At 41.5% G+C, this 14,142-nt stretch overlaps 1 protein-coding gene across 1 annotated transcript in view; it reads left to right on the top strand.

The window, feature by feature from the left end:
* PDE8B (phosphodiesterase 8B) overlaps positions 1-14,142 on the top strand; it is a 204,654-nt gene that overhangs the window by 168,068 nt on the left and 22,444 nt on the right. The window contains exons 10-13 of the mRNA XM_019532208.1: positions 1,057-1,145; positions 1,973-2,033; positions 10,166-10,217; positions 13,463-13,540. Coding sequence (XP_019387753.1) covers positions 1,057-1,145; positions 1,973-2,033; positions 10,166-10,217; positions 13,463-13,540 — 280 coding nt within the window. The remainder of the gene's footprint in view (positions 1-1,056; positions 1,146-1,972; positions 2,034-10,165; positions 10,218-13,462; positions 13,541-14,142) is intronic.

Raw genomic sequence — 14,142 nt, 5'->3', positions numbered from 1 at the left:
AGAGTCTGCGATTTAGTATAAGAAAAGCTGTGGCAAGGCTGGGCAAGGAAAAAAGTCCTTGGCAGTGTTTCTTTCTTATCAGGTGCAAGATGCAAGCTGTGCATTTCTAACAATACTCCATTTCTAACAATATTCCATTTCTAACATGGCCTTCAGATCAGGAAGCAAGGGTGTTGTAAGGTGCTTTTAAAAAAGCTTTCCTTGCTCTCCACCTTCAATTTGCACCAACTACCACTGAGTCACAACCTGAGGTATAATCTGGGATCTAATATAATCTTTATTACACCATTTAAAGTGCTTATCTGTCTGGATATCAAAACGACCCATATTCCACGATTGCCATATTCCAAAAGAAAGCTTGTCTACGTGTGTTAGAAATGGCTTCTCTTTTTCAGTTTAGCCTATTGATAGCCACCCTGAATGACAACATTGAATTTAAAAAATCTTGCAGTTTTTTTCATGGAAGCAGCTCACCCCAACCTAACCTGCATGCACTGTAGTCAGTGGAAACTTTGCTCTTCATACAATGTAGTAGATTCAGATCCACCTTTGATGCTACCTCATTGCTCCCTCTACACAGACTTCTTCCCAAAAAGACTTGGTGTTTAACCCGTGACATCCTACATCTGTTCCAGAGGATACCCAACATCAGTGTTGTGTGAAGCCCTTAACCTTTACTGATCTGCATGCAATGAGGATGTAATTACAGGGCTGAAAAGTCTGGGTTTTTTGTGTTCCAGTTTCACTCATCCATACTGGTAAAAGTGTAGGTGAGAAATAAAGCTAAAGGCTTAAGGAGACTGCTTAAGATCAGAAGTAGCTGGCAAACCTCACAATGTGCAGTATTACTAACCTCAAGTGCTCAAAAGAAATTATAGGAATTCTGGACTCTTAAAGAAAATGCATGGCTGACTTCCCTATCAGATAATTATAGAAAATATCCATTAAACATGGTATTCTGAAATACTCTGTCAGAATACAGCCATACTTTTAAAATCAAAATGTAATGACATCTAATTTAAAATATACTTAGAAGTTCTCATTACATTTGTTTAGGAATGGCAAGGGGTTTATTATGCAAGAAGGAAATCAGGAGACAGTATCCAACAACATGTAAAGATAACACCTGTGATTGGTCAAGGAGGGTAAGTAGTTTACCCAAAAAGCAAGCTTTTGTTTGTTTTCACAATATGTGAATGAGACTGTTTTGCATACCTGAGACTTTAGTATGGAAACCCTTGTGCGCTCAATACATGGATAAATGTTGATTAGGCTGTTGCTTATTATTTGTAAGCTACCTAGAGGTAGCTAGAGGGTTAGTAGTATTATCAAAGTTAAATGACAGGGCACCAAATTCTAGGCTGATGAACATCTATTACAGCCCCACTGAAATTAATGCAGCTGTGTGGTTGTGGACGAGGACTCAGATTTTAGCAAAAGACCCATGTTTAAAATTGTATGAGAGAAGTCAAATAGCAATAATAATAAATTGTTAGAATATCACTAATAAGAAGCCTGCAGATGAATGTTTAGTGGCATGGTACTATCAAAAGATTAATAAAGCACCTTCTTAAATATAATTTTAAGAAAGATTTGTCCTAGTATCCAAACTGTAAGTAAACCATTCAGGCAGGCTGACCCTTTAGGTGAAGGCTTTCTTTTCTTGTTCATGAGCATGCTTTGCTGTCCTTGCACAGTTACACATGCATGGCCAAGTTCTGCTCTCAGGTATGCAAATGAACCTCCCACAGAGGTATACAAAACAAGTAACCAAGGACAGGACTTGGCCATGAAATAAAAAGAGTGCTCTTCACCTGGTAATCTGTTTTATGCTTTGATTTTTGTGTCTGGTTTCATGGGATCACCATGGTCTCTGCTTTAAACAGGGAAAGGAGTGTGTTAATTTAAGCATGCCACTTTGTGTCTGTCTTAATAATTTCATGGAGTAACAATCTGTTATTTATATTTCTAGGAAAATTAGACATTTTGTGTCTATCAAGAAGCTGTGTTATACCAATGAAAACAATAAGCAGGTATTGTATTCCCTTTTGTAGTACTTTTTGCTACTTTTCTATTTATGACCAATCTATTAATTTCTAAAACAAAATTATAAAATGGTCAAATCCTCTTGAAAAATGCTGCAGGTAGTATGTTCTGACTGGATCAGGGAAGGCAGTCAGGCTCATGTTTCTCTGGTAGGTAAGTATGTCCATCCAGGACATGATTTCATGGAGCAAGTCTTGAGGACATGTGCTAGAACCCTTCCTGCTGCCCCTCTGAATGGGAGCTGTTTGTATCATGCCAACATTAATGCATGACCCTGCCGTCTTCAGAATGTCACATATGTGCTGACAAGTTAACTAGCAACCTCTAGACCTATTCTATAGTTGGTAAATTTATCATGTTCAAGAACACAGAAACAAATCTGTTCTAACCACCACAATGTTAAATATACTTTTCCCTTTAATGTGGATAAAGATATTTGTGCTTAAAAAGTGTTAGCCAGTCATTTTTAATTCTATGGACTTATTATTGCAATATATCTTGTGCATGCATGGGGCAACTTCTACTTTTGGATGAAATGGACATACGGGGCATGTCCCCACGAGCGGGAATGTGCATTCCCCAGGGACAACTAGCAGTGGCACATAGTTGTCCCTGGGGAACGCCTCTGCACGTGTACACATTGGTGTGTGGCAAGTTGCCCCAGGTGGGCTAGGGGAGGCTGGGAGCAGTACCTGGGCTGGTCCCAGCAGCCTGTCCTGGGGGCCTCCTGGGGCTCTAGCAACAGTGATCAGGGTACATGGAGCCTGCAACCACATGCACATCTTTTTTCTGGCACAGGTTTTTTTGACACTGGGATCTCCTGGTATCAAAAAGCTCACTGCACTGCAAATTAGCAGCGTGGCAAATGCCTGCATATGCAGTACATATGGTTTGTGGTGCCGCACACAGGTGCCACATGCTAGACAGGCTGCACTAGACAAGCCACAGGCCCCTGGACCACTTTTATAGATTCTGTCCTGCTCTGCTCTGTATGGGCACCCCCCACCCAGCTGCTGCCCCCTGTGGGAATGATCTCTCCCTCTGCATGGCCCCAATTCCTCCCACCCCAACCCTATGCTCATCCTAGCCTCATCCTCAGTTCCCCACACTACACAGCACTCCCCCACTCTTTTGGATGAGGGTAGGAAGCAGCAGGGAAGGGAGAAAGAGCTCAGAGGCTTCAGATCGTATTGCCACTAGAGTGACGGGGAGGAGCAGTGGGAGCAAAGACTCAATCAGAGTCCAGGGGCTGCAACTTAATATCTCCTGGGCTCTGTGTGGCCTGTCAGCTGCCAACTGGGCAATCCTTTCATAAGTTCATAGATTGTAAGAGGCTGGAGGGGACCTCGCAAGATCATCGGGTCCAGCCCTTCTGCATTAGGCAGGAAAGACAGCTGGGATCAGGTGACCCCAGCAAGGTGACCGTCCAGTCTCCTCTTGAAGATTTCCAGGGCAGGTGATTGAACCACCTCTGGAGGGAGTTTATTCTGCAGTCTGGACACCTTAACTGTGAAGAAGTTTTTCCTAGAGTTAAACCTGAAACAGTCTTCCAGGAGTTGGTGGCCATTACTCCTGGTTTTCTCCAAGGGTGCCCTGGTGCACAGTTGTTCACTGAGCCCTTGATGTGTTCCCCTGATATAGTGGTAAGCTGCTACCAAGCCCCTCTCAGCCTTCTATATTTTAGGCTGAAGAGGCCCAAGTCCCTCAGCCTTTCCTCATATGGCTTGCCTTGCAGGTCTCTGGTCATATGGGTGGCTCTTCTCTGGACTCTCTCAAGCTTTTCCACATCCTTGTGGAAGTGTAGTGCTCAGAACTAAATGCAGTACTCCAACTGTAGTTTCACCAATGCTGAGTAAAGCAGAAGGATCATTTCCTTGGTTTTGCTTGAGATGCATCGGTTGATGCATGTCAGAGTATTGTTTGCCCTGCTGGCTACAGCATCGCACTGATGGCTTATGTTCATACTGTGGTCTATTATTTCCCCTACGTCCCTTTCAATTGTGGTGCTTGTCAAATTGGCGCCACTGAGCCTGTAAGTATGTTGGGGATTGTTTGTTGCCAGATGGAGCACTTTACACTTCTCAAAGTTGAACTTCATCTGGTTCTGATCTGCCCATCTTGCCAGCCTGCCTAGGTCTGCCTGTTTCTACAGCCTATCTTCCAATGTGACCACACTCCCCCATACCTTGGTGTCATCTGCGAACTTGGCCAATGAGCTCTTCACCCCCACATCCAAATCATTGATAAAGATATTGAAAAGCACTGGACCAAGCACAGACCCCTGAGGGACACCACTGGCCACTTCTCTCCAGGATGACACAGATCCGTACATGAGAACTCTCTGTGTCCTAACCCGCATCCAGCTCCCTACCCACCTAACTCTCAAGCAAATAAGCCCTCAAACCTCCAATTTTCCCATAAGAACATCACGGGATACGAGATCGAAGGCCTTTTGGAAGTCTAGGTATACAGTGTTGACCTACTCTCTCTTATCCAGGTGGCCAGTTACTTTGTCATAAAAGGGGATTGGTAAGACAAGACCTGCCAACAGCAAAGCCATGCTGGCTGTCATTCAGAATCCTAGCTTTTGCAAGCGAATTGCACATAGATTCCTTGATTAATTTTTCCAGGATTTTCCCTAGGATAGAAGTCAGGCTAATTGGCCTATAGTTGCCCAGGTCCTCTGTCCTCCCCTTCTTGAAGATGGGTACAACATTGATCCTCTTCCAGTCACAACATTGATCCTCTTCCAGTCTTCAGGGACCTCCCCTAAGTGCCACGAGTTAACCCAGTGTTGTGGGCCAGTGAGTTTTTAAACATTGTTGCTTGTGCAGATCAAAATTGTACTTTAAAATCACATTAGTTTAAAAGGGTTAAATCGTTAGAGATACATTTTGCTAATAGATAGCAATACCACCATTGCACATATTTTCAATTTTTTGTTCATTTGTAAACAAAGCAGAAGCCTAATGGTGCCTTGTTTGCAACTTATTTGATATAGGTTTTAAAGTGGAGTGCTGCAGATGAAGATTTTTTAAAATAAATTATATACACAGATAATAAGTAGAATGCATACAAGAAAGTAAAGATGAGCAGAAAAATAAAGCTATCTGCATAAAGAAGTAGTAAAGGGCACAAATTAAACGTGCCTTTTACAGTTTACCTTTGCTTTTTCTGTAATTTGCAATTTCTGCCATTTGGGGATGTGTCTTTATGTATTAAATTCATACAGTTCTAGTAACAATAAGTTGAGAGAACTTTGTTCCAGACTCAGACATTGCAGACTTGCACCCTCTAGTGGCAAAGATTGGTTCTAACAAAAGGAAACTGAGACCCTGTGTAGGCTGCTGTAAACTCTCATTTCTTGAGCAATTATTGTGCAAACTTCAAAGCCAGCAGCAGCTTCTTGACAATTAAAACTAAGTCTTCTATAGAATTAAATGGAAATAAAAATGTGCAATTAGAATGGCATCTCCTGTTGTTCTTGTTGTTTTGCACGCCCTATCACAACCTCTGATGAACTGAGCTACAGCTCATGAAAGCATTTGCTATATATCTACATTGGTTAGTATATAAGGTGCAGATCTATCTTTTTTATTTGTTATTGCCACACTTGTAACTTTTTATTGCCTCACTTGTAATTTTCAACACGGTGCAGGTTTTTCCTCTGAATCATATAACTGCAGTATAGAAGTTGTCAGAGAGAACGGCAGGTTTCTGGAACTGTGGCAATTTGGGCTTTCTGTATCTGAGATATGATTAGCAGATTAAGAGAACTCTGTCCGTGATTAAGAGTGAAATAATTAACAGTGGTTGTGTCTGTGCTTGGGATGTTTTTCACTGGTGTGAAATATGCTCTTCTGATGTAAAGTAGAACTTTGCAGAGGCATAAAATGGTTGTACACTGGAGAAAAATCCAAGTCCAGCATCAGCCGTTAAATTGGGTTCAGAACTGAAAGCACACTGAGATATATTAAGGCACCAACACAATAGCATAACAAACAGAGCCGGTGCCCAGGGCAAACCCTGCAAGGTGGGAGGACTGGTGCATGGTTCCAAACCCAAGGGTCCTGCACAATCTGAGAGCAGGGGGGCTGGGTTCCAGGGCAGGACAGGGGGCAGCAGCCTCATCCATATTGGGACTCCTGCACAGTTCATTCTCTTATAGGATAATTCATCATTCTTCCAATTCCTTATCAATGCAGCTTTTTGCCTTTTCTCCTGCCAGTAATTAGTCACTACCAGATAATTAGCTGTAACTTGCATTTCTCTTTCAGTGGCAAATTAATCAGTTAACTGAAGTGATGGTATTTCTCAAATGCCACCCAAGTGTGGCCTCAGAACAAACAAAACTTCTGTAACCCAACCTCTCCTATCTTACTTGAGAGATGGAATTGTAAGGATTCTTATATTAAGGATTCTTATATTAAAGAACATCTCTGTAACATTTTGCTAAAATGTCTAAGGCAATTTATTCCTTAGCAAAAGTTTTCCTGTCTCTCTGCAATCAGACTTCTCTCTCTGCAGTGATTAAGTTTGTTTTACCTTGGTGACGTTTTTGTTTTACTTTCTGTTGACTTATTTACTCACTCACATGAAAGATATTATAGAGAATAAATTAGCTAGGTTTGGTCTGGCATATGGTCAGCTGTAACTGTCTGAATCCTGACAGTGTTGCTGCTAGAATGTCAGATGGTAAAGGGACAGGGTTTAGTGGTGGTGGTTATAGGCAAGATAGCACCTATTTAGAAAAGGCTTGCTAGTGTTACTGTCTTTTGAGGCAGCAGTAGTATACACTGTGCAGTGCAGGACTTCCAAATCTTCCTGAGTCATCTTGGTCTGTGCAGACATGTCTCTGGGAATGTCACTTAGCTTGTAAGGCTGGGATCCCCGTTCCCACCAACATGTCTCACTCTAATATTGGTAGATATTGCCTGATGACAAGAGCCCTAAATTAACCTGGATTCTTCCTTGATCACTGGTAGGATAAAAGTAAACACACTGCACAGACATGCTGGGAGTGTTTAATTGATATAAACACTCCCAGCACATATTGAGCCAATATAGTGATCCAAATACAAAAAAAGGTACTTATAGAGTCCAGATAAAATTAGAAATTGGCTGGACTAGATTCTCATGTCTGTTACTCCCACTTTACACAGATGGAAGGATCAGAATCTGATGTAACTCCATGGAAGTAGTTTTTATTCACTAATATATTAATTGGTGTATTGTGTGTGTAATTCATGCTCTTAAGATGTGTCGCAGGGGCACTCTGGTGCCCTGCTCCTATGAAGGGATACAGGTGCCGGTTGCTGGGGCAACCACAGTTGGTCAGCTGACCAGGAGGGGGCAGGGCCTGGAGTATATAAACAGCCCAGGCTGAAGCCTAAGAGGCAGTTCCCCTCTGGCAGCCTGAGGAGTGGGAGCTCTGCTGCAGAGCAGAGCAGCCGGATCGCCTGAGCGTCTGCCTGATGGTACGGGGTGGAGAGAACCCTGACAGGGATGAAGTATAGCCAGGGTGGCGCGGCATGCACGTTATAGCCAGGAGGCTTCTTTTGCATTGCAGCCGGTTGGCTCGTGGCTTTGTGTTTTCTGTTTGCTATTGTAAGACCGGAGGACCGGGTGAGGCTGTAGGGGTTGGAGGAGGCCTCGAGGGAGCTCCCCAGTAGCATAGGGGTTCCTGGTGCCCTGGGAGGGTACAGCAGTCGGGTGCCAGAGAAGGCACAGCAGGCAACTTGGTAGGGTAGAGGCGTTAGAGAGATCATGGCCGCTCCTAGGGTCCCGCGCTGTGACAAGATGCAATGGTCTTTCATTGTTGAGAGAGTTGTGGATGAACTGTGGGTCTTTTAATTATGAAAAAATAATGAGTCACCCATTGTTAGGAGGATAATGCTTTGTAATATAAAACTCTTAATTGGTTCTGGATTTACTGCATTTTCTTGCATATAAGATGCTCTGGAATATAATACACACCTTGTTTTTGAAAGGCAGCATGAAGAAAAAGATCTTTCCTTGTGAAAAGTAACTGATCAGTAGCAGCAGCTAGGGAGTTGAGTCTGCTCCCAACCCTGCTACTAGCCCTACATGCTGGATGGGGCCAGCAGATCAACCCTGCACCCTGGGTCCAGAGCTAGCCACTGACACCATGTGCTAGCCCGATCTAGTATGCAGAGCCATGTCATGTGGCTGGGGGGCTCTCCATGGGTCCAAAATATTGTCAGCAGGAAGTAGTGGCAGCGTTAATTGCCATTATTCCCAGTGTTGCAGCAACTAATGCTTCCATTTCCCTCCCAGCACCGAATTTGCAAACCTGTGGGCAGCCCCATGGGCCAAATGGCTTGACCCCACAGGCCAGATGTGGCCAGCAGGCCATACTCTGAGTACTGCTGCAGAACGTATTAGAACCTGCCTTTACTGTGTTTTGCACATTAAATACATACTCTAATTACTTCCAGCTGGTTTTTGGGGAAAAGCTGTATCATATGTGATAAAATACAGTATACCAAATATATAACTAGCTGAATAAAGAAGAGCACCATACTTTTTAAAGTTAAGATTTTATGTGACAGGTTAAAAAGGAATTGATTAAATCATTTGTAGTTATGGGACAGTAAAAGCTGCCATGATCTGAATTTTGTTCAAAGTCTGTCCTTCATGGGGCCTGTGTAACTCTAAAACTGCTTGGATTCAACACCTGCCAATCCTATACACAAACACAAAAGTTTCCCTCCTTGAATTCTCATGCATTGGCCACTCTTTCTTTTTTATCAGTGTGAGAATAAAGCATTGATGTCTTTGTCTCCATCAGAGGTGTCATTGTATAAAGAATTCTACACGGTAATTTCTAATGTACAGGTTTCTGTGCCAGACTCATAATGTAGCAAGAAGTTATATGTTATAGATTTGTGCCTAAGAAATTGTACTTCTTTTTCTTTTTCTTTCTTTTTTTTGGGGGGTGGGGGGGAGAACAAGATTATAGTGAAGATTATATTAAGAAAAGTTTTCTAAATGGAAACTTACTTTCATAAAACTATTATGTGCCTAATTTTAAGCACAAATTTAATGCATTCTGATGGAGACAAAGACATGAATCCTTCTTATAATTGGGGAGAGGTTTAAACCCCCACCCTGCCTGCAGGGATCCCAGCTCGGGTCTGCCTAGGGGGCGTGGGGGAGAAAGCAGCCCTTGCCAGGCTTTGGTGGCGGGGGTGAAACGTGGCCAGACCCCAGTTGATTTTACTAAGAAATGGGACTTAGAACTAATATAAAAAGAAAATCCATTCTTTTATAGTTAAGGAAATTAAACAGGAAGCACTAAAACATAAGACATGCCACACTGGAGTGGACCACAAATCCATAAGCCAAGTATTCTGTATCTCAGAGTGGCACTAAGTAGAAGCTAAGGGGAAAAGTATTTATGCAAGGCCTATCCAGACTGATTGGTCCCTTTGCACTCATTCCTTACAGTTTCTAAGACCTAGGAAGTCCTACTTTGGAAATTGCACCTTAACTGTAATGTTTAATACCTAATGATGAACCTATCCTATATCAGTTTGTCTAATCCTCTTCTGAACATGGTTCAATTGTCAGTCTCCACAACATCATGTGGCAATGAATTCCACAAAATAATTGCACACTATGTGAAAGAACTTCCTTCTGTTAGTTTTAAACCTGTTTTCTAATTCCTTGTGTGTTCCCTACTTCTGATATCGTAAGAGATGGTAAATAGTAAATCCTATTTACTTTCTCCACACCATTCATTATTTTATAAACCTCTGTCCTATAGTCCCCTCAGCCATCTTTTTTTCTAAGCTAAAAAGTTCTTATTAGTCTCTTTTCATATGGAAGCCTCTCTATGCCCTGTGTCATCCTTGTTGCCTTTCTCTGCACCTTTTTGAGTTCCACTAATAATATAGAAAAACAGTATAATTACTTGTGTGTCCCTTCTTTCTCTCATTGTTGCTATTTCTATATATCCAATTACATTTTAAGAAGGCATTTTAAAGACTTTTTGCAAGTAACTGAACAGATAGCGCTTGTTAATGTTTGTGTTGAATGTACGCCTTTAAAATCTTTTCTTTTCTTCTTCTTTATTTTACCATTCATACAACTTCAGCTCTACAAGAGTCACCGTGATGAGAAGTATGCAGGCGACAATTCTCAGTCAGGTTAGATATTGACATTTATCTCTATATACTTGTATAGTTTCAAACATGTGGCCAGACCATTTGCTGGTATAAGTAGATCTTGTCTTTGTTCTGTCCATTTAATGGCCAAATGGGTTTATATCATCAAAGGAGCTGGCCCATTTTTGATGCTAGTGGACCACTGTACTGCTAGAACAACATGCCATTGCTTTTGCACAATATTTAATGTTAGTCATTACCCTTTTGTTGCATTTATTTATGGAATAGTGCTAATAGTTAACATAACTGCCATAGTTATATTAATGGATTTGATCCCCAGCATGTGGAAACTGGCATTGTTCCACTGCCTGAACTGAATATATATAACAATGTATGCTGTTGTAAAATGTGGCATAATATCAGTCAGGTCAGGTTCATTGATTGGTTAGAATTAAAAACAGTAGTTCAGTAGAACTTGTCAAAGTCTGACAGACTTGTTTAAAGACCTAGTAATGGCTTGTTCTTGATGTTGAGAATGAAATGGTGTGGAGCCCAGACCTGGAGTCAGGAACTCAGCCTGACTTCTCATTCTCTCTGACCTCTGCTTCTTTACTTAATATCCCTAAAATCTATAACTCCTAATGTCATATAGTTAAATGTTGTTTTGCTTTCATGTCAACTAATAATTAGGTTTTTTAAAGCCATAAATTAGTTAAAGCTAGTTAACAATTTAACATTGCATAACTAATGATTTGAAGTAAATATTAAGACACTCATTTCATTGATGCATTGTAAAGATGTGAATTAGCTTGGCTGCTGGAAGTTGCCTTATGCCGTCATCAGGACAGCCTTATGAGTCTCTTAACAGTTTGTTATGATGGACCACAGTATATTCATATATTTCAGTCATGGAAATGCACGTGGAGACATAGCAATGGCAGTCATTTTCTGACAATACTTAAATAATACAGTATATGCAAGTTAGTTACATTCATGAGGCATTTTTTTCCTACTTGCAAAAAGTCATCAAGTTCTCTGCCAAAAGTTGGTACAGAAGTTAGTGAGGGCATAGGTAGTACCTCAGAAAAGTGGGGGAAGGAAATAAAGTTGTGAGGCAGCTGCTTTTTGGAAATCATAAGCTGTTAGGAAATACTGTATGCTTATTTCATCTGGGGAGGGAATTCCACAGGATCAGTTTTAGGCTTATTGTTATATTGATCTGCCTCATCTGCATTATTAATTAGATACAGTGTTTCTGTTCTACGTTAGTTAGTGTAGAGCTCATGTAATATATCACAGTAGTGTTTGAGTCCTTTTCTACTCTAAAACATTGTGGGGTACAGCTGCGCACTCCTAAGCAGTTCATGTTGCATTTCCAGAAGTGGGCGAAATAATCCTTCTGTATCCCTCACTTGCCTTTTAAAAATGTATACGTATACATATACAACCACCATCCTATCATGTGATATCGTGTAAGAATGATGATGATTCTAGGATATACAAAACTTGAGCTGATAGGGCCCTCATACAGTCATCTAGTCCAGCCCCCAGCTTAAGCCTTCCCAGCCAAGTGTCCATCTAACCTGCTCTTGAAAATTCCTGGAGCTCAAGAGTCCAACTCATAGTATAGTATCCAACTCAACTTCTGTATGTAGCCTGTTCCAATGCTTGACTACCCTCATAGTCAAAAGTTCTTCCAGACTGTCAACCTAAATTTCATCTGCTTCAGCTTGAGGCCATCGAAACCTGCTCCTAGTCTCATCCCCTATGACTATTCTCTCTATAATCACCTTTCAGGTATTTGAAGACTGATATCAAGTCCTCTCTCAGTCTTCTCTTCTCTGGACTAAATAACCCTAGTTCTTTCAGCCTTCCCTCATAAGTCTTGCTTTTCAAGCCTGTAATCATTTCTATTTGTCTCTGCTGAACTCTTTCCAATCTGTCCACATCTTTTTTGAAGTGTGGGGCCTAAATCTGGAGGCAGTACTCCAGGTGAGGCCTCTTCAATTCTGAAGTGAATGGAGGAATCACTTCCCTTGATTTGCAAGTGACACTGCTGCTGATACAACCCAGCATGCTGTTGGCTTTTTTTGGCAACAAGGGCACAGTGTCGACTGATATTCAACTTATGATCTACTGCAATCCCCAGGTACTTCTCTGCGGTACTCAGCCCAGCCAATCATTTCCCAGTTTGTATTTGTGCATGAAATTGTTCCATCCCAGGTGCAAGACTGTACTTTTCCAGGTTAATTTTTCTTCTTTGATTTTTTTGGATCATTTCTCCAGTTCATCCAGGTCATTACCCATCAGAGTGTCTGTAACTGCCTAACTTGGTGTCATCCACACCAACTTGGCATGCACTGAATCCCATTAACTGAATCCCAGATGTTGAACAATACTGGCATAAAAACCTAACCCATAGCTGTAATTGCAACCACTTGTGAGAATGTAGGAGGGGAGCTCTAATCTAGAACTCTCCTTTCTCAGGAGGAAAAGCTATTTTGAGAGTGTGAGCACATGAGTAAGTTATTGTATTGCTACTTTTCTAAGTCTCCATGAGCAAGGCCTTAGCCTGAAGTAACCTGGTTTGGTTTGCCAAAAAATGAACAGAAAACCACACATAGGTTTGATTGTCTTAACAGTGTAATTGTTAGGCCTATGCGAATAGCGAAGTATTTGATTTGGATTTGGCCTACTTGCCTCCAATTTGGCCTCCTACTTGTTTGGAGGACAGTGATTTGATTTAGAGATTTGGGTCACTGTCCCAAATCAATTCAGCCAAACTGGCTTTGAAACATTTGGCACCTATTTGGAGAAATTCAGTGATTCAGCCATAGACTATACTGGGGAATCACTGAAATACCTATAACTTTGTCATTTTTTGGCAGATTTAGATGAAAACAGCAAGGATGCTAACTCCTTCTGAGAGCATGGGGCCTACCAGGTTTCAAGGAGATAGGTTCAGGAGTTTCTATGAAACTGCCCCTCAAGGTTCTGAAAGCAAAACGTGTGTGTGTATTAAGGGGTGTAGGTTGTAGCCATGTTGGTCTAAAGACAAAGGCAGACAAGGTGCTTTGGGTCAATCTGGTGTCTTTTATTAGACCAATTGAATAGTTGGAGAAATATATCTTAGCAAGCTTTCAGTGCTTCAGCTTCCTTATCTTATATAATGGGGATTGTGGAGATAGTTTCTTTAAAGTTTGTAGCAAGCTTAGGTTTTCTGTGGGCAAGGCTAAAGAAATGTTGATTATTGTCACAATGTTAAATCTTTCATTTTCTATTTATAGCATCCCACTCCTTCAGATGCAAGAACAGGAGGAAAGACTCAATTGATATCAAATCAATAACATCTCGAAGTAGTGATGGTAAGAAAATAGAACTCAAGAAAAATAAGGAAGTTCCCAGAGCAGTCCAAAGGAGTTGCTTTAAACAGGAACAAGATTGACAGCAGCAGAATCCTATACAGTTATTGCTGAAGAGATGTGTGAAAGGCCTTTGACTCCCCTTTCCTTTTTATATCACTTTCATTATCCCTTCAGTTTGAATTGGAATGTGCTGCTGCAAGCATAGACATCAGTGCTGCAATACAATACAACATCAGGAAGATCCTGCCCAGGAGCAGAATGCCACATGGCCAACCTTTGTACCCTCTCACTTCTGGTTCATCTTTACCAGTGTACAGATAGGTAGAAGCTCCTTTATCCTACAGGAAGCACATGTTGCTCCTGGCTAGGATTATAGCACTTTTGTTCCATATCCCATCTGTAGGCAGTCCTTGTACTTCATTGTGAAAGAATGATTGTGCTTTCTGCTTTTTTGCAAATGTACACACAATGCCATCTTTTTCAGGGATCTAAATGTTTGGTTGCAGGCAGGCAGATTGGTAGAAGGTCTATGGTGTAAAAGAGCACTGAGAGAGTGAGGGATCAGAGAGATTGACTGAAAACAGGGGAGGTGGGTTGCAAGA

This window comes from Crocodylus porosus, unplaced genomic scaffold (assembly GCF_001723895.1).
Source record: "Crocodylus porosus isolate Cpor-Errol unplaced genomic scaffold, CroPor_comp1, whole genome shotgun sequence".
NCBI lineage: Eukaryota > Metazoa > Chordata > Crocodylia > Crocodylidae > Crocodylus > Crocodylus porosus.
Note: the sequence above shows the minus strand (reverse complement) of the source record. Positions and strands in the feature narration are given on the sequence as shown.